Source organism: Gymnogyps californianus, chromosome 3 (genome assembly GCF_018139145.2).
Source record: "Gymnogyps californianus isolate 813 chromosome 3, ASM1813914v2, whole genome shotgun sequence".
Taxonomy (NCBI): Eukaryota; Metazoa; Chordata; class Aves; order Accipitriformes; family Cathartidae; genus Gymnogyps; species Gymnogyps californianus.
The window spans coordinates 105555932-105577205 of NC_059473.1; the positions used below are offsets into that span (position 1 = coordinate 105555932).

General features: G+C 42.3%; 1 protein-coding gene across 1 annotated transcript in view; it reads left to right on the forward strand.

Annotated features, from left to right (window-relative positions):
- The first annotated feature begins 10463 nt into the window (after nucleotides 1-10463).
- The window catches only part of ERICH1 (glutamate rich 1), a 104758-nt gene continuing 93947 nt past the window's right edge, over nucleotides 10464-21274 (forward strand). Inside the window, exons 1-2 of the mRNA XM_050893973.1 lie at nucleotides 10464-10603; nucleotides 19641-19714. Of these exons, the coding sequence (XP_050749930.1) occupies nucleotides 10464-10603; nucleotides 19641-19714 (214 nt within the window). The remainder of the gene's footprint in view (nucleotides 10604-19640; nucleotides 19715-21274) is intronic.

Here is a 21274-nt window from a genome sequence, read left to right on the forward strand (position 1 = left end):
AGTCAATTTTTCTAATAGGTTTATGGTATATAGGTTGGCACAGATTTGTGTTAAAACAATACATGAAAAATCAATCAATTAAGAAGAATAACACAAAAACCTCTAGATCAAACCACATAGTATTAGCAGCTAGAGCCAAATAGTAGTACTGGATGGTAAAGTAAATTTTCATAGATACAGTTTTAAAGGGAACGCATCAAGAAGTTTTTACTGAGTAATATTTCAGTGAATCCATCATTCTTTCATAACTGGGACATCTGGCATGCACATACACTGCTGTTCACTTTGGTACTTCCTGCAAATCTTTCAGACGAGATTTCACCAGTGGCAGAGATTACAAGAGCTGGACATATTTACGAAGTGAGGACAAGGCTGGAGAAGACGTTTTTATGGTTTGCTCTGAAAAAAATGAAGACTAATGATCATACTGATGTCTTTCAGGAGAGAATTCACACGGGAACAGCCTGGCTGCCAAGAATACTTTGTTCCTTGTGCTCCAAAATCAGAAACATAGGAAAAATTTGTTCCATTGGTCAAGAGGAACATAGCTTATGTAGCAAGTCGTGATAATAACGAGTAAGATATTTCTTCAGGGTAACTTGGACCAGTCCCATGAACGATGTTGAAAAAGAGAGGCAAATTTTATTCATCATTATGTGGAATTATGCAACTGAAATTAAGAGCGGTATAATGTTTTCTTGCAGTAAATTACTTCCTGGGGTTTTTTTTTACAAGTTACCCTATTTTACGGGTAATCTGTTTTCCAAGTAAAGAACACTACAAATGCAGCCTGGCAGCTACCTCACATCAGCTGAGCCCTTTCTATACATTTTTACATATCAAGATGCATTATACGATGCTGATAACTGTGTCTATAGTCTGTGCAGTTTTATCTTGTACACATGAAAACATTTAAGTCTGTCAATCTTCCCTGATGCAGTTCATGAAATGTGTACAACACCTCAGGAAAGAGATGTTATGCAGCTTGTTCCTGCCCCTTACGTGTAACCAGAACAAGACAACCAAAACAGTCTCACCCCCTGCACTGCCCTATCAGGATCTCCTCGCTGTCACATTCAGACACTTTCATCTACCTCCTTGATCATTTGTCTCCTTTTCTTCTGGTGCCAAGCAGTATCACAATGCTTCCTTAACCCCCTCCGTAATACTCTCCCTTTTTTCCAACGTTAACCTGGGCTTGCTCTTGCGTCTGCTCACCCTTCAGCTGATACATCACAACATTAAGAAGTGCAGGAAAACACAAATGTTAACATGACAAGCCGTATTTAGAGCACTGATCTTTCAAGCAGTGAAGCAAAATGTTATCTTTCATTTCAACACTGTAATCAGAATGTAAGGCTTCACACATTCTCTTGATTCTCGGGCATCACACTAGTTTGCTAAGTTTCAGTGTCCATGTACATGCTGTGGAGTAACAGATGGACATTTGTCAGAACATTTTAAATGAAATTCCATCAAATTAGGAAGCATACCACAAAGTTTTTTTTTAAAATAATGGACTGTAATTTAAAGAAATTAATAAACACATAGAAAATATTCTATTAAAGGAAGTTTGGAAAATGCGTTTGTTATCTTTCTGAAAAAACTGAAAAGAAAAATAAAATGTATTATGTTACTTGGGTATGCAACTAAATAGAAGGTTACCTACAAGCAGATGCCAGGAAAGCTCCTGAAAGAGATTGCAGTCTGAATGTAATACAGTTATATAGGAGGAACTTTTCTATTTTATTAATCAAAGCAGCATTCTACAGCCTGGCGTACACTGCACTTCTCAGCTTCGTATTTTGCTCTTTCTGCATCATTTTTAGGACAGCAATTCATAACAATTTTGGAAAGTAAAAAGAAACAGAAAATCACAGGGAATCGATCAGAGACCTGACACTGGTTAGCAAAGGAAGTGTGTTTCGTAATTTATCCACGACAAGGAGTATTTGAGAGTGACTTCCACCCTGCTCTAAATCATAAGCACAGTACATGTTAAAAATATTAATGTATCACATGAGACATTTACTAAGAAATGTACAAAAAGCACCATAAAATGAAAATGCTATTTTGAAACACAATAATTAAGAAAAAGAATGAAATGTATGTCAAAAAGAAAACTCAAAACCAAACAATATAAAAGAATATTAACTGCACTATAAATGACCTCAAGAATGAACACAAATTACTATAGGAGATCTTTTATTGGTGGACGTAAGAATATTACCACTGATTTATGTAAACTTTAAGAATTTATTTTAGCTGTAGAGAAACATTTTTAGGGAGGAAAAAGAGAAAAAGTTTGGAAAGTATCCAAAATTAATCTATCACTTCTTAATTTGAAAAGAAAGATAACAGACCTCCAAACTATCGAATTTAACTATTTAGATCTACTACAATGCTTCGGTCATCTGTTTCATTATTTTCAAAGGTCAGTGTGTGTGCCTTTGAATTCATAAAGTAATATATAACTTTCTAAACCTCATTGCAGCTGAAATCCCGAAGTGCAGATAGTTCACGTTTTTCTAAGAAAGGTCAGTGCAATATAAGAATGCATCACTTCTTTACAAAAGGAGGAATGAGGCTGAAAAATAACATAGAGGCAAGCTTTCTGTTTTAGAAGTGTCATACACGTTAAGATTTTGGAGTAGTAAATTCTAAATTATCATTTAAGAAAACTGTTATCAAATTACTTACCATCCATATTATTATAAAAGTACAGGATATCATAACTAATCGCATCCCTCTTCAACTGCATCAAAATAATTTCTTTTGAAACACCTCACTTACTACACTCACCTCTTGCATAATGAATAAAAGCTGACGTGCATGGAGATGGGAGACACTACAGAATCCAACGCATTTCAGGACTGGCAGCAAAAGTAATGCTGCATTTTCAGATGTACTGCTGCCTTTTCTGCATATAATGCTATAAACTGCAGATACTTGTGACAAAAACACTCTGATCTACAAATCGTAGTATATTGCAGTTTAAATAAACTGTGTGTTGTGAAGGAGGCATGTCTAGTCTATATGTAACATTTTGATTTCTCAGCCTACTAAAACTTATGGGAAAAAGGCAGCAGTCCTGTTTATCCATTTGAATTCCAGAAAGGAAAAGAGTAAATTTAAATTTCTGTTAAGCTACTATGAAAACATCACTTACATTAGTTATTTTAAAATTAATCTCTTAAATATCGGAGTTATTCTCTTAAATCCAATAATTTACCTAGCTCTGAAAACTAGTTTTGGACATTTGTGGTATGAATACAAACTATAGTAGCTATTCCTAAATAACACCATTTGTAAACAGACCCTCAAATGAGTGAGATCAAAATCTCAGACTGAAATAAAAATCAAATTACAGTGTATACAACACATAACAGGAACACTTAAGAATCACATTTTTAAAATGTCTTACCTTTAAGTAAAACATTATGGCAAAGATAACCCCAAAATAGCCAAAAAACAGGCCAGATGCTAGATAACAAAGCCACGAGTCGCCATCAAAGAAAAGATCAGTTTCACGTCCTGCAGCCAGAAAGGGCTGGAAACATCAGAGGGGCTTGAATTCTCCTTCAGAGGGAAGGTGAACCTTGTGTCACTCTTACCAATGGGAGCCCAAAGTCTTCCCAGCCAGAGGATATTAATACTTCTTACTTGTACGCAACATCTTCTTGCTATGTGATGTCTTCATGCCCCAATTTTAAAAAAACAAATAAGCATTATTAAGTCTATATATTATATCCTCTACATCGTGTTATCATGAGGAAGCCTGGTTAAGGGTATGATAAAGAATTCAGACAGATACATAGTCTTTTCAAGAAACTTGATTGTGCTTTTTCATTTCCTTTTCTAGCATAAAAAAAGGCCCAGATTCTTCCTGTAGCTTCAACTACCCAGGATTTGAAAGGCTGCAAGATCAAGGGAAGTAAATCAAAGGAAGGAAAGCAAGCTTTGTCCTCCTTTCTGCTCATCAGGGAAGATAATTGTTATCAATCTCTAAAACTAAAGAATACATTTGTTCATTTAAGTGAAATCTGCTGTCGTGCAGAGGATAAAGGTGGCCTTATACTGATGCTCTTTGGAAAGAATTTCACTCTGCATGAATGAAGTAAAGTGTTGTCTTTTATCTTACTTGGACTCTGTTTAGACAAATTTGATAGAGTAAGAATGTTTATGCTCTGTAGCTTTATATCCCAATGACTTATTAAGCCATAAATCAATAAGAATGTGAAAGTAGATGATCCTCTGGGTTTTTTTCTTTCCCTCCTATTTTTAGATTACTCTATAAGAAATAAAAGGAGTAGTAACTACTTGAGATTCTCTCTCTACTGTCTGCCATTCAGGGGAAAAAATGAGGGTCAAAAATAACCTCCCACTTGTGGCAATTGAAGCCAGTTGTTCAGTGTTATTTTTATAGGCTACTTGTGAAACTAGAAGGCAGGCGAGAAAGCTAAGAAGTTCTTTCAACTCCTCACTGCCAGTAACACACACAAAAAACCCAACGATGCCAGAGTGAAATGGTTTGGACAAAGTTTCCTTAAAGGCTAAGTTGATCATCTGCATCTTTAATAATACCGTATATGGTTTCTATGAAAAGTCACCACCCTATCCAGCTGCAAAACTAGGAAAACTGCTGGAGACTTTGCTGATACTTTATGGTATGTAATTTGCATAACATTATTAAGGCATTAAAAAGTTTTACAATGCAAGTCATACTGTCAAGAAGTAAAGAATCACAGGAAACTAATTCAGTTGACCTCCAATGCACAAAAATAAATCTCGTGTAGGAAATGAACATATCAAAAAACCCTGGCATACTAAGGGCAATTAGATTCCAGACAAGCTTAAACAATTAATTTGCATTCTCCCCCACACCTTAGAGATTATTGAAAATACAGTATCACCTAAATTAAAGAAGAAAGATAATAAGGACGCGGCACAAAAAAATGTTTTGAATTGTTATTCTCAGTACTGGCCTGCAACCTCTCCAGGGCAATGCAGGAGAGTTGTTCCCTCTGAAAGGCAGCACTCCAGAGGCTGAACACCACTCGAGCAGCCTCTCAGCTTCCAAGATGAAATACGTATCAGAGACACCTTAAATGACCACTACACAAGAGACTGGTGTCCAATTTCTCCCTTAATTTGTGTTTCTTAGTTTTATGCTTTCCTAACTGTTTTCAACTTCATTATCAAGACTTAACCTTTACGTGTGCTAGAATAAACTTTGGCTTGCAACAACTTTTTGTGTTCAAACTGAGCTCAGGTCAATGTGACAACTCTAAGATGCTCTTCCTTCCTTTGACATAACAAATTTACTTTTTAAAGAGAGTACTTAAGATGGAAGATACAAAATTGAGTGTGGTGGAAGGATTTTGGGTAGAGAAGGAGCCGCTATGAAGGACCCAAGATGGGGAGCTATAGATAGCTAGAAAGCTCTGGTGTATACTACTCTTTCTGTTATTTGTGCATACGTGCAGTCTGAATCTCTAAATTACTGATTTTTGGCTTGTTAGATTTACGTATTCGACTATATTTTTGACATGTTTCATTACTGTCAAATTATCTACTTTACCTACACACAGTGGTAGCAGCATCTACTGAAGATAATAGACACTGATTCCCCTTGTGAGATAAAAGCCTTCATCTATGGTGTACCTCATGCATCTCTGCTAACTGCAGGTGTATACTACACTTACTACCAAAAGTGGAAAGAAAGTCTTTTTAGATCTTAAGAATATATGGTTATAAAACTAAAAAAACATTTAGAGGGCTAAAGGCCAATGCCATATTGGAAGCTATTTGTTGTTCGTTTTCACAACTGGCGAGGACAGAGAAATGTGACAAATGTGGAATGAAAATGCATGGAAGATAAGTAAATTTTATGCAAAAAGAAGTATTTAAGAAAGTACAGTGAGAAACAGATAAAAGCAAAGTGAGACCAAATATATATGCATGCGTAGAAACACTGATTGAGAAATCCAACTGCAGTGATTTCCATCCTCTCATCACAACTGAGCGTGTACTAAATGAATAAACTGCTACTTGACATTTCCTAAATAAATATCATGGGAAGAGTACTTACTTTACTTTAATGAATCATTTTGGCCCCTACAACAGAAAGTAGCTGTGATGAACTATAATCTGTTTCAGGAAATATAATTCTATAATGGAGATATATATGGACTGAAATATAAGAAGTTGTGGTCTCCAACAGGTCTGCTTTAAAAGAGATTCTGATTCATCCATGCCCACTTCTACTTATATTTGATCATAGCTGTTGACATACTGTATCTGCCATGCAGAGAGATATTTCTCTACTAGAGGTAAGAAAGCCATATGGTTCGTGGATGACTATGAATTCTCACAAGGCAAACTGAACTACATATATTTTTTTTTTCTGTAGTTATTCAAACAAAACTACCCATTTAGCAAACAGAATATTTTCGATTCAGGTGGGATATTTTGGCCCATATAATACATTCCTAAGAACTGAAAGTCTCTCTTAAATACAATCATAACTGATGAGCTAACGCTAACTTTCTGCATTAGTGGTCCTCTCGTTCACCATGCATGGTTAGATAAACAAATTCACTGTAGTGATGAACTGAAGCAGCAAATAAGACTTGTCTTGTTCGTGGAGTAGAACTGAAGCAGCTGTTTTTGTTTGACTGATGCAGTTTGAAAGGGCCCCCAATGGTATACCTCAGAAAAAAGAGGGGTCTATTTCAACGTTCTTTTTATTACCAAAACTACTCATAGGATTATCATAGCTACACAAGGAAATTGCTTTGACTACACGTAATGGCAAACAGGGAAAAAGTTCCTGCCAAAGGCAGGTGTAAAATAACATTTTACTACCTTTGTTAAGGCACACAAAAACTATCCCAATAATTACTCCAATGTCCATAATTTAGCCAGACAAAGCCCTCAATCAAGCTGAAATTTAGTCATCCAGACTATTTCATATTAGAACATCCGCTGTTAGAAAAAAACTGTTGTAACTGTGAAGTGGTAACTTGACCAGGATGGGCAATGTTCAGGAGAGCCTGCAGAGGGTACCCTCTGGGCAGGATGCTACCTGGTCTTCAGACACAGTGGAAACTGAATATCCAAGCTTTCCTCAGGATCAGGTATGAATGTCCTATTCAGGGATACATTTCTCCTATCACATCTACCAACTAATACTAAAGTAACTCGCTTCATATATTGGAATTTATCAGAATATAATTTTTAGTTAGCCATAATGGACCTTGACTTTTTTGTCTTGATTTAGTAACTTTTTCTTTTAACAGCTTGGCATAGCCAACAATATCACCATTAGTACTGGTGTGACTTTGCCGTACACAAATGTGAAATCCCCATCCCATTAAGTCATTAGGAATATTACCACCGATTCAGCAAATCTTGGATTCGACTGTGCGGTTTTACGTGTTACATAGACAAAACACATTCTCCTCAACACCTCTGTGAAAAGCAGTCTATGTTTGCTGGTTGTTAAATGCTTGTTTAAAGCATTTATGACTTCACTCTAAGTGTAGCTTCAACCTGTACCAGAAATTTAAACTCATTTCAGAGGGACTAGAAATTCTAAAAAGTTAACAAAGGGGTATGCCCTATACTGCTCTAGTGCAAACTAAATATATGTGTAACTAAATGCAAATGGCACTCTATAGTACTAAAATGAAAAGCTAAAATTAATCTAAAATAGAACCAACGAATTTATTTGACAGTCCTAGATTTTACTTTGTGTGTGACTGAACAATGGCATAATAAATGCATTCTTTAACTTAGGAATATTATGTCAGATCACACAGGATCTGACTACAGCACTCAGAATTAAATCTCCAATGCATAACATTGTAATTCATAAAACTATTAAACATCATCTGAGTCCATTTTAACCACATACCAGACATCTTGAAAAGCATGCAAAATGGTGGGGGGGGAACAACCTTTCAAATATAAATGATAAAATCTGGTTAGCACTGTAAAAATAGCTACACACAGTAAAACTAAAACTTGCAATTCTGAAAGAAAGTGCTTTGTGCAAACCATCTGGAAATGACTTGAAAGTATAATTGCTATGTTGCTGAAAGCACAGAAATATAAAACTTCTACTCTTCCCATTCTACCTGTTTTCCAGATAAAACACAAAGACAGAAATGAAACTAATCACAGGTGTGAAAGGCTGATACCTCAAATACATTTGCATTATAAGATAGTGTTATCCCCTGCTCGAGACCAGAGTCGCTTTTTAAAGAAGTCCGGTACAACTAATAGGCTCCCCCGACATATCCCAAGCTGCAGTGCACAGCATTCAGCTACTAAGACCCCACACGAGATTTCTCAGGTATCTGCACTTGGATCCGCACCCGGTCACGTTGAGGTGCCCCCTCCTCCTAGCCGGATGCCCGCTTGCAGCCATCTACCACCTAAATGACTTGAGGTATTCAGGACTTCAAATTCTGCTAGTGCTCCGCTCGTGATGCTACTCCGAAGCACGCAGAAATATACACAAAACACTCCAGCACTGAAAAGGGCACTTGAGCTTCACAGCCTTGTTCTTGGGCTCACATCACCTAGAATGATTGGAGCACTTGATCTCGTCCTAAGTGCTTTAATTTGGAAGAGATTCAAATATCACCTGCTCCCAAGGCATATTAAGCCGGTGTAAGCCTGTGCCGTAACAAAGCACAAACGGAAACAAACAACAAAAGGTTCGTCGCTGAAGATTAGAAACCCTTGGAAGTTTCGGGGAAGTTGAGGCCGAAGCACTTACACGCGCATTTACCGCTACACGCCAAGCCGTACGGCACCGGCATCGCTATTAGAACGCGGGCACCGGCAGTGTAAGAATTAGGTTACGAAGGCGACAGAAAGCGGGGCCGTAGGAGAAAGCCTCTTCGACACTTTCTGCCGGCTGGAGGGCTCCCCCCGCTCCCCTCCCCCGGACCGACCCGCACCGGCCCCGCCGCACCGCACCGGGCCGGCGGGGGCCGCCGGCCTCGCACCCGCCCCGAGGTGGCGGCCGCCGGGCGGTTTGCCGGCTCCGCTCCGGGAGGCGAGGCGGGCCGGAGCGCGCTGCGTTTCAAGCATGATGCTCGTTAATTATTTTATTTCTCCGGCAGACGGTGCTTCAAAGGACGGCGGAGGCGCTCGGCCAAGCCGGCCGCAAACACCACCCTGCCCGCGGGGAGAGCCGCCCCTGATCGCCCCGGCGACAGCGCGGCAGATGCGTCCGGCGCCCGCCTCCGCGCTCCGGCTGCTCGCCCGCGGACTTTTCCAACTGCGCCGAGCCCTGCGCGCCCGCGGCGGGGCAGATGCGCGAAGCCGGCGCGGGTAACGCGCGGGACGCACCCGCCGCCCGCCCCTCCTCGGATACCGGGCTGCGGCCCCGCCGCCCCTCGGGGCCGGGCCGCCCCTCCGGGAGGCTGTGAGGGGCCCGGGGGAGCAGCGCGGCCCCTCCGACGTACCCGCGCCCACCGCGGCACGGCACGGCACGGCAGCCGGGAAGGGAAAGGGGGGAAGCGGTGCAGGCGGCAGCACGGCTGCAGCCCCGGCTCCCCCGGCCCCTCCTCGCGGGGCAGCCCCGAGAATCACGCGCTCCCAAAATTTAAATCGCCGCCGGTACTGCGGCTCCGCGCCCAGCATCCCCCGCCCCGCCGCTCCCTCCGGCCAAACCGGCTGCACGGAGGGTCCGTCCGTCGTCCCCCCCCTCCCCGCCGCCTCTCCCCGCGCTCCGCGGCCGGTGCCAGCCCGTAGGCGCCCCGCGCCGGCACAGGGCATCCCGCCGCGCCACCGTCCTGCCCGGGCTGTGCCGAGGCGAGACCCCGCCACGACCAGCGCGGCGCCGAGACGCGCCGACGACGGGGGAGGACACCATAACCGACGGCGCGGCTGGCGCGCCCTCGACCCGCTGCCCGGGCACCCGTCCCCGACGGCAGCGGTCCCCGCACGCAGCGGCCGGACCCGCGGCACCGGCACCCCCGTTCCCTCCGCTGCCTGGGCGGGGGCATCCCGCGAGCAGCGCGGCGCGCCCGCCGCCCCGACGGCGGCCCCTTCCCTCCCTCCCTCGCTGCCTCCCTCCCTACCTTTTTCAGCGCTGACATTCTAGTGCATTATCAACGCGGCGGGTGCGGGCTGCGCGCGGGGCCGCCGGGTCAGGTGAAGGAGACGCCCGGCCGGGAGCGGGAGCAGCGGCGTGCGCCCAGCATCACCCCGGCGCCACTCACCCCGCCGGGGCGCCGCCGCCGCGCGCCGCCCCCCCCTCCCTCCCCGCGCGCACCCCCGCCCTCGCTCCCGCGCGCGGCGGCAGCGGCGCCCGCCGGCTCTGCGCAGCCGCGCTCCCCCTGCCGGAGCCCGCGGGCACCGCGCCGGTCACGGCGGGCGGGAGGGGCGGGGCCGCGCGGTCCCCAGCCGGCGGCGCCGGCACGCCCCTGCCACCGCCTCCGCCAATGGCGCGCCTCCAGTCCCGTGACGGACAGGCGCGGCGGCGAGCCGGAAGGACGGCGAGCGCGGGGCTGTCGGCTGTGAGGGGCAGGTGGGGCTCTTCGGAGGGGGCCGCCCGGGGCCATGGCCCTGAGCAGGAGGGAAGGTAAGGCAAGGCGAGGCCGTGCTGGGCGAGGGGGCATCGAGCGGGGGCGTCTCTGCTGCCGCGCCAGCTCCTTGGAGCTGGAGACAGAGGGAGCCGGGTGGGGCGGCGGTTAGCGGCTCCAGGCGCGGCCGCCCTCAGCTGAGGCGCGTTTCCGTCCAGGCGTACCGTGCTGCCGTGGTTCTTCACGGCCGCGCCGCGGGACTCGCGTGTCCCTCTCTTCAGCCCCCTTCCCCGTGGGTGGGGATGGTGGGAGGCCGGGGGTGGGCGAGGAGGGGAGCTCCGGCAACAGGGGAGGCGGGCGGCCTGGGGTCGCCTTGGGGGATGCCTCCCCGCGGGAGGGAGCCTGAGGTGAAGCTGGGGAAGGGCCGGTCGGGGAAGGGCGGGGGTGGTGGGTGTGCAGGGTGAGCAGAGGCACGGCTGTCCGGGCGGCAGCAGCGCGCCCTCACGGTCTGAGCCCTCCTTGGAGCTCCTGTCCTGCACCCCTTTGGCTCGGAGGCGCCAGGGAGAGTTCCTGCTGCTGCTGCGTATTCCTGCCTGGGGGTGGGGAGGAAGAGTAAATAAAATTACTTCTCTAATGACCAAGTATTTTAAGATGAACACCTTTTTTCTCAGTGTGCACGTGCATGTGTACTCGTTGTTAGTGACCACGTAGCTTGGCTTATTTAAAGCGAGTTAGCACAGTTCTGAAATAATTATGGTACTGTGCTTGCAAAGAAAAAAAACCAAAAGCCTTCCCTTATCCAAGCATAACTTCAGTCCATTTGGTTTGCCTTTATGTTTTATAGGACGTGGCTTTGTGCAGGAAGAATACAATAAGAAGAATACAGGTGTTCTTTAAGTGATATCTTGTTCTTAAGCGGGGTTGAGTAGGGCTGAGCTATAAGAGAGCTGAATGCTTGCCTACTGTAGTGACTTTGTGGCTGGCTCTTGAGTTTTCAAACAGTTCCAGCATCCTGAAACTCAACTCCTTCCTGTGAGGATAACAACGTGAGACTGAACAGCAAGGGTTAGTGTTTAAGCTATTTGCTGGCTGACTGCAACTAGCGATAGTTTTGAAGGAAGTATAAAAACGGAGTAGTATTCCCTGTGTTTTAGATGCAGCTTCATTGTAAGAAATGGAAAAGGCAGATTGAGTAACTGTTTTGCTTCTGGTTTGACTTCCTTTGAGGAAAACCAGAGAATTACAAATCGATGTCTTCTGGGAGAAAGTTAGAAAGTTGGGAAGAGTGAGTTCATTCACTTGTAAATAAATGTGTGACTCTAGAGCTGAGAATGGGGGAAACAAATTCCAAAGCACTCAAATTGTTTAAAACCAAAGGTCAAATAAAGAACTCCTTGTTTCAGTAGGGTGGAAGAGAAAGCTAAAATGATCATGCTGAGTGACTGTCTTTACTGTGTAAAGTTAGAAATCACTCATGTTTTCTTCAGCCGCTCTAAGGAGTGATGACTAAAGATTGGGAAGAAAATACAGCAAGGAATACGAGGATGACAGGATGCCACGTGGTCACCTGGGATGAAATAACAAAATTGGAAGCGTTTACAATCTCATCTGATCAGCCTCTGCAACTGATAGTATATATGGAAACCGGTGACTTTCTATTGTGTAAAACTATATACATTTTTAAAAAGACATAAGTCTTGGAAAAGAGTTGAAAAAGAAGGTTTAGATGCTTTTCTTTAAGGTTGTTTTTGCTCCTGTCTATAGGAGTAGGTTGAAGATGCTGAAGATAGACTTTTGTCTGCTTTACAAGTGAATGCTGAAGCTTTTTATTTTGTACTGAACTGGGCCATAATACAGAATAAATGGGATGGTCAACAGCTTGTAGGTCAAGGGTCTGACTGTCAATGAAGGGAATCTAAATAGCAGAAAGACAGTAAGCCAGCAGTGCAGGTAAGTGAAATGCACTTCACTTTGCCAGGAAAGGGTTGGGCAGGTATAACTGAGAAAATGCAAAGGTTTTTGAGTTTTGTGGGGCTTTTTGTTTTCCAGTTGCTCATGTACCAATGATTCGTAACAGGGCTAGAGTTACTAGCAGTTGTCATTATATGTATTACTGACAGGATGATTGTCCTCTCTGGGACAGCTGGATTCATAATTCATAGCTGTTAGACATCATCAACTGCATCTTTAAAGCTGTAGTCATCATTCTTGAAAATTTGTGCACCCCAAGGTAACACCATCGTAAAGGGTTATAGAGTGTAGTTCCAGCTGCTGAAGGGTAGAGTTAAGATATTGGTGTAGGTGTAGTATACATTATCGACCTTAACTGCTAATAAGAAGTGATACAAAAGGTAGTGTGCCGTATAAAGGATGATCTAGTGGTACTACAGGAGTCTTCCTATTTGAGAGATTAAACTGGAATTCAAATGTGGCCAATTGATAGTCATTGGTAGGAACAGTAACAAAAGGTTTTAAACAGTGAGAGTATTGCATTGAGGAGTGCTATTTTCATCTCTTTGTGATGAGTCAAATGACTTGGGCTTGGGGCAGGAAGCTCATACTTGTAATAGGGATTGAAACGAGGTTGCAGTTCCTTAGTTGTAGGGTTTTGTTGGTTTGTTGGTTCTTCTTTTTTTTTTTTTTTAAATGGCCGTATCAGATATTAAACAGCTTAATTCTTGCAGGAAAATACACCAGGTTTTTTTCCTTTTTCTAATTGTTTAAGAACAACCTTGCTTCTTACATGTCTTGATTTTTTTTGTTTGTTTGTTTTTTAAACTCAATTTTTGGAAAACACTTTGAGGCATTTTCTGAAAAAAAAAAAGGATAAAACCCTTTTTTTTAGGGTGGATGTCTTTTCTTTCATCCATATATGTTTATCAGTAAGGGAAATGTTAATTAGAAATGGAGTTTGATGCCTGACACTATTTCCTTTTGCTCTGTGAGAGGTATCTTGCTTCCCCCCGCACCCCTAAGCAATTGACAATGCATGTTGCTTTCAGTGACCAAAGATTTATTACAGTTTACCCAGATCTAAATTTTATTTGGATTGCAGTTGAATAAATCACAAACTTTTTTTTTTTTGTGATTAAATGTGGAAGTTGCACTAGAGCAAGTGTAATTGACTCTGCCATTAAAACCTGTTGGGGGGGGGAATCTTAGGCCTTTTTTTGTTGCTGACTTCAACGTTGTGCCTGGATGAGAAATCTAGCCAAGGAGAAAGGCCAACATGGTAATGAGAGAAGAGGCAGAAATTAGATCCAATGGCTTTGTATTTAGAAAGTCTCTGAGGGTAACTCATGCTCACAGATAGCTGAATATGTAGAGCCTGACATAACGTGGTTGTTGGGGTTTTTTTTGGGGGGGGGTGTCTTTTTAGAAATTATACTTTGGAGCAATTCTTGTCTACTTTGCAGTGAGATCGGATGGTCCACAAGAGATAGAGGACTCTGTTTAACCATACTAGGATATTTTTAGGAACAGGTGTATGTACTTGTGTTTTTTAGTAAAAGTGGTAGGTGAGAGAGGAGGTGATGTGTGCCATTTTGGTGTGTTGGTTTGGGGTTATTTTACCTTTTTAAACAATCAGTGTGTGATGCCTTTCACTCAGCACTAATTTTGAGCTTGTTATCAGTAGACTTCCGGAATCTATGGGCTATCTCAGAGCAATCCATAAGAAGTTAAGATTGTGCTGTGGTTTAACCCCAGCCAGCAACTAAGCACCACACAGCTGCTCACTCACTCCCCCTATGGCGGGATAGAGGAGAGAATTGGAAGAGTAAAAGTGAGAAAACTCGTGGGCTGAGATAAAGATTGTTTAATAGGTAAAGCAAAAGCAACACACGCAAGCAAAGCAAAATAAGGAATTCATTCACTGCTTCCCATTGGCAGGCAGGTGTTCAGCCATCTCCAGGAAACCAGGGCTCCATCACGCATAATGGTTGCTTGGGAAGACAAATGCCATCACTCTGAACATCCCCCTCCTTCCTTCCTTCTTCCCCCACTTTATACGCTGAGCATGACATCATATGGTATGGGATATCCCTTTGGTCAGTTGGGGTCAGCTGTCCCAGCTGTGTCCCCTCCCAGCTCCCTGTGCACCCCCAGCCTACTCGCTGGTGGGGTGGTGTGAGAAGCAGAAACGCCTTGACTCTGTGTAAGCACTGCTCAGCAGTAACTAAAACATCCCTGTGTTATCAACACTCTTTTCAGCACAAACCCAAAACACAGCCCCATACTAGTTACTATGAAGAAAATTAACTCTATCCCAACCAAAACCAGCACAGATTGTTATTTCCAGTAGGCAATATGTAGTTTCTTATGTTTTCAGTTGTCTTGAATTCAAAAGGTTGAAAACTGTTCTCTATAAGTTTGCATTTCTATTAAGGGTTGCCTAATGGCTTAAATTAAAACTCCCTTTATGACTAGAAAGAAAAGAAAAATTCTGTGTCATTGAAACTTCCAGTACTTTGTAATAATGGGATATTTGGTATAATATTGATTACTGTTATATGTATATGTGGGGACGCTTGCAGAAATTGCTGGATGTTATGTTACAATCAAATATTGAAGTCACAGCAAAAGGTGATACATTTACTCCCTGAAGAAGGCTATGTAGACGTTCAATTGTATTTATATTTTATGTCATATGAACTTATGAAGATTCCTTTTAAATAAATCTTAAATGATGCACAGTCTTGTTGAACTTCTGCCTGTGCTCAGTGATATTACCCCTGCCAGTTTCATGGTTTGTTTTGTAAATACTAGTATATTGAGCTTCATTTTAGTTTCATATGAGTGGAGGGAGCAAGCTGTCTCTTAAAAATTTCCAGATTTTTTTTCTCTCCAGTACTCTGAACTCTGACTTTTTTTTACTGTTTTTTTTACTACTCTTGTGGCAGTGCTTTAGCCCATTATAGTACTATTTGTCTGTTTTCCATGTTACCCCCAGCATCCACCATAACATTTAACTTTAGCCCACATGTGTGATATAGTTTGATGTTTACTTCAAGCCATATGCTGTTTGCATCTGGATAACAGTTCTTTAGGTTGAAGTAAGGTTTAAATTTTCTGAAATTTAGAAAGTTTACGCCTGTGCTGGCAGGGGACTGGTCTTGGTGACCAGTGATGTTGTAAGCACACAGCCCCCCCCCCCTTTTTTTTTTCTTCTTTCCTTCCTTCCCCCAAAATCTGTCTCAGAAGAGAGAGAAAAAAAGTCTTACAGCTATGGTTTACAGTTGGCCCAACTTTGAGTAGCCAGAATTATTATTATTATTAATAATAATATTCAGCAAAGTTGAGCTTCTTTAGTAAGGGTGGGTGAGATATCTTTAGATGTTTTGCGTAAGGTCTGTTTGATTGTGCCAAGTAGGATCAAGATAATGGCGCAGTATGAGAAATGTATTGTTAAGTATTGTGAAAGATGCTTAGAAAAATGGATAGCAAGCGCAAATTGAGATAATGATGAAGATGCTCTGTTTTCCCAGGACTGTAGTAGGAGTATGCATCTTACAAGGTTTCACTACAAGGCAGATGGGGATCTTATGAACAGCTGGAACAAAATCCTGATGTTCTCATTGTGGTGGTTATGTAGCTTCTTATCATCTGTGTCATGTCAAGTCAGGTTTATTAGATGTCTAGGAGCTTGTGGCTGCAATTAAGGTGGCCTACTGAGAGATCTCTAAAGCCTTTGTTGAGACAGGATGGCATGATCTATTAGTCAGATTCTTATTGAGCTACACAGTCATGCAGAATTTGCTGACAGATGTAATACCAGTCTTACTGATTTGAAACAGCAGTGTGACACAGAAATCATGCTTGGTGAAGCTGAATCAGTTTTGTGTAAGCTAAGAAGAGAAAACAAATGTCCACTTTTTGTAGTGAATAACTTACTGTTTTGTATCTCCATTTGCTATGAACTGTGTTGGCCTGGATGCATGTGGGTCAATCTTTGAGTGGTAAATCACTCTCCCATTGCGACTCTCTCACTCCTTAATTTAGGTGAATATGTAAATGTGGGTTATGTAATCACTATATTCTTTTTCTTTCCTTCCTTTCTACCCTGCTGACATGTGCTATATACTTAAATAAGTTGCTCTTGTTCAAAAGTTGCCTCAAAGATAGGAGAATGGTATATTACTGAGTTTTGGATAACGAAGTGGTTTGCCATATATTATAACAATTAGCGCTAGGTGAAAGGATAAACGGAGCCACATTTTAAGGGCTACTACGTTAGAGCACAAAACTGGAGGTTTTTTACACTATGCAGTTCTTGAAGTGTAATAAAGAATAAGACAGGAGTGAAATCTAGGCAATTAGCATCTGATTTTAATGTCTAATAGGACGTAGAACACTAATAGATGCTGTTTCAGTGAGAATAATGTTGGAGATCTTGAGACGAACCTTGATATCATGAAGTTAGTATTACACACTAGATTTAAAATGGCAGCATCTGAGCTTCTGGTGCCGCTCCCTGTGACGTTTTGGTTAACAGCTGTACTGAGATGCAGACAGCTGATACCTAGTAGCACAGAATTCACGTGACCTTGAATACAAGTAAATCCTTCTGTTATTTGATTCCCAAACAGTACATGTGGATTCTCCTTTTTCCCACTAAATATGTAATAATAGCTTTAGCAGTTAAGAGTAAAACAATTTATGTTATATGGAATGTCAATGAGATCGATTGTAAATCTGGGAAAGAGGACCGTTCCCACCTCACATGTAGACATTCTGTCAAAAACTGTACAAATTTTTCCCTTTAATCTGTCATTCAAGTTTTATGAGGCTAGTAGAAGTAAAAGATTGTGTAAGGAGCTAGTCAAGTTAAAAATAATCAGTTTGTGATATCAGCATTTCACCATGGTGTTCCTACTCAGTCTTAATTCCAGAGTTTTGTAGTTCCCAAGCAACCCACCCTCCTTGACATCTGCTGACCCAGATGATAATAGCTTGGGGGGGAAATGGGGTGAACAGCCTTTGTTCAAAAAAGTGCTTTCTTTGCAAAGGCAGACAGTTAAAAGTAAGGTATATGAGGCTGAGAGACTGTGCCTTCCAGACCAAAAGACTCTTCTTCAGAATCAAGGTTTCTAACCTGTAGGGAGATCTTCACAGGAAACAAATTAATGTGTAATATAGGATTCCTTAACATAGTAAGGAGAGGCAGAAAAAGGACCAAGGCCAAAAAACCTCGAGCTTTTCAAATGTAAGTAACAAACATGGTGTGTGTGTGTGTTTTACGCCAAAGGTGATTAAGCACTGGAAAAAAAACTAATGTGATTTAGTTCCTCCCCTTCTTGAAGGGCCTCCAGAGTCTTCTGAAATATATTAAAAGCATTCAGACACAAGTTGTTAGATCTCAGTGTGGGTAGGGCTGTAAAATTACTTCTTGCAGTCATTCAGACAAGATAGCCTAGTGCTTTTTCTGGCCTTAGGGCACAAGTAAATTCCAGCCTGAAATTTGAAGCTGAAAAATTACTTGGTATCTTCCTCAAGAAAGAAATTCAGAGAATAACAGTGCTGTTCAGAAACATGGACTATAAATTTATAGACAGATGTAGTTAAGTCTGAAGGATGAAAACTGAAGATGTTGTAGATGATCTGCAGAATGGCATCCTCTTTGACCAAACATAAGATCTTGTAAGATGTTAGCTTCTGTGTTTGTCTTCAAGTGCCTCTTTCAAGAGATAGTCAGCTTCAGCCTGGATTTTCTGCAGCGGATCTTTCAGTCCTTACTTCTATCCTGTTTTGTCCTTTAGCTGCTCTTGTAAGAGCCTGTTACCATAGCTTCACCTGCAAGATGAGGACTGCTTGCAGACTGTGAACATAAAGCAAAATACTGTAAAACTGGAGGCTTCCCATTCCTATATACATAAAACTCTACTTCGACCACAGCTAGAATTCTGCATATTTCACACTTTTTTTTCCCCTTTGGAAAGATCAATTTTGTTATTCTCATGGCAGAGCTTTGCTTTGGTTTGCACACACTCTATCTATGGTGAAATGGAAGTATGTCACTCTTGGCAAAGCTGACCTCGCTGGTAGCAGGAAAATTACATTTTCCTTTTCTTCCTCAACTTGAACAAGAGCATCCCTTCTTAAATACAAGATGCACCCTTATGATGATCTGAACTGTCAGGCTATACAGGATGTAATTGCATGTCACTGCATTCTTCTTCTTTTCCTCATATCTCTGTGCAGCTTGAACATTTTTGGAAATGGGAAAGTCATATAAAAATGAGGGGAAGTGGGAAAAGGATACCCTGTTCAGCTGCCATGGAACGTTTTTTCTAGTTAATTCCTCTCTTTCCTCTTTCTTTGATTTTAATCTGTTGGTAGTTGCTGAACTGGTATCCCAAGTCTGGGAATCCTCTCTGCAGCTAAGTGATCTCTATTGAAAGATTTTTAAAGTTAATGTTTAAATAGCTAGTCATTACCCTCAGGGCTAGAACGTGTGTGTGCATGTGCACACACACTCTTGACTTAATCCAAGCCTCTGGTCTGTGCCATTTCTAGCAATGGTTCTGGGGTCTTTGAGCCTTCAGCTGTGTCCTTTTTGTCTTGCTTGTGGGGTTTTGGCTGCAGGGGTTGATGATTGGAGGTTTTGTTTTTGTCTGGGAGCAATGCATGTGTGGCTTTTCTTGTATTGTGAAATTCAGGTCAAGATGAATAAGTTTAATTATCCTCAGAGGTCCTGTGTATTGATTTCCATTGACTATAACGGGGGCTTGTACTCAGTGCAGTGTCATCTGTACTGAGTACATCTTGGACACGCAGTGGCTGCTTGGCAGAATTGGTGTCTTGTATGCACTAGGTCTCTAGAGGGGTGTCTAATGTGTAAACAGAGTATGATGCCTTGCATGTGTCTACCATTAGGCATCATAACTGCAAACTGAATTTTGCCCCTAGTGTCTGAAATATAAACTAGGTGCCTTTGTCTTTTTGAGACTTACAGAGCCATGACCCAAGAATCACTGTGTGTTAGGCCAAACAAATACAGAGTGAAGACCTTTGTTCATCAGTTTGGCCAGTTGAGCAGCTCCTTCAGAAAGAATCCAGAAGACCTAAAACATGAAACTCCATCCTGTATGGTTAAAGGGCAAGTAAACTTTGTGGGGAATGGATAGTAGCTTCTAGCCAGAAGTTATCATCAGTCTTCCACCTGCTAACTGGTAAGAATGGCAGTCTGGCTAACATTTTCTGTATGTAGCAGTCTCTTAAAATTAAAATGCTTTTACACCCTGTTGCTTTGGGTCCTAATGAAATCCAGGTATCTCTTTTTCAAGAGCCACTCTTTTTCAGGTGGTCCCCTTGAGCATCTCTGGTCAAGAGTTGACTGTCCAGCCATGATTAGGGAAGAGGAGATTATCCAGGCAACGGGGTTGTTATACCCAGCTAGGCAAGGCCCTAAGCAATCTGCTCTAGTTGATCCTACTCTGAGCATTAGGATTAGACTAAATGGTGTCCGGAGGTCCCTTCAACCTTAACAGTTCTGTGATTTTTATGACCACGCTGTAAAGTAACTGTCCTGTCATGGCCTTCGTAGGAGATGTGATACTTACATAATACAAGAGACCTCAAGGATTTAAAACCTTTTGAATATCAGAGAGTAATTCTGCACTAACAGAGATACTGAAAATTTTAATGAAGCCTTGTCCATATGTTCTGCATGTGGATTATCATTCTGTCTGCTCTTTCCATCCTCTTCTGTTCTGCTGTATTATCTTTTCTTCTGCTTTAGCAGAAACAGCGTGTTAAAACATCTTACACATGGGATGGTTTCAGAAGAAATTCCTGACTCTTCCCTTTTTGGAAAACTTCTGTTTCTAGGAGAGAGAGACCAAGTAGGGCAACTTGCAAGCTTCACAGAGTTCTAATGTGTTCAGCGCTCTTGATGCCACTTATTTTATTCTTGCTGCCCAAGTTCCATTTGAGTAGGCAGAAGGCAACCAATTGAGAAACGTCGTGGGGGTGCTTACAGTATGTATGGCAAGTAGCCAAAAGTACATGGCAAGCATTCTCCAACAGAAATGTTTTTGAAGAAACTATTGCCTCCTACACTCAGCTGGACAGGAACACTTCTGATGTTGTTCAGAACTTTATTTGTTTAGTTATTCAGCTTGCTTTTGTTTACAGTCCGTAGTCTTAACTGAGTTTTAAGTCATGCTGTCAACCCCAGGAGAACCTTTGTAAATCTGCAGTGCTATTCCAGTGTCGGCACATGTGTGTTTGTGGGTAGTCTGCTTATGGACATAAGAAACTTGGGGTGGTATCGATTTAATACATAGATGCCAAACACTGCATTTATTTGAAGGAGGCTTTTTACTCTTCTCACAAAATTGTAGTTGAAAGATCCTGGATGTTCACAATTTGTATCACTAGCCAGTATGTGTTCTGCACTCTATTTCTTGGAGTTATACTTTGCTTTGTTTATGTTATGTCAAACTGTAGAGACTTGGTGCTTTTTCAGTTTTCTTATGTATTTGTACTTGACTATTTCCACACATGAGTTGTCAAGAATTAGCCATGGAACTAGTTTGGTACCTATTGCAACTTGTTCTCATTTCTGAAAATACTGGCTCCTTTTTGTCACTGAGGAATCCTGGAAAGATACGTCTTCTGGTGTTGCCTCAGCTCATTGCACAGTAGGAACATTCAGTGCTTTCAGTTACAAGCTGGGTATTTTGATAGTTTTGCATGTTTTCAGCTGGAAAGTTAATTTGTTTCACTTT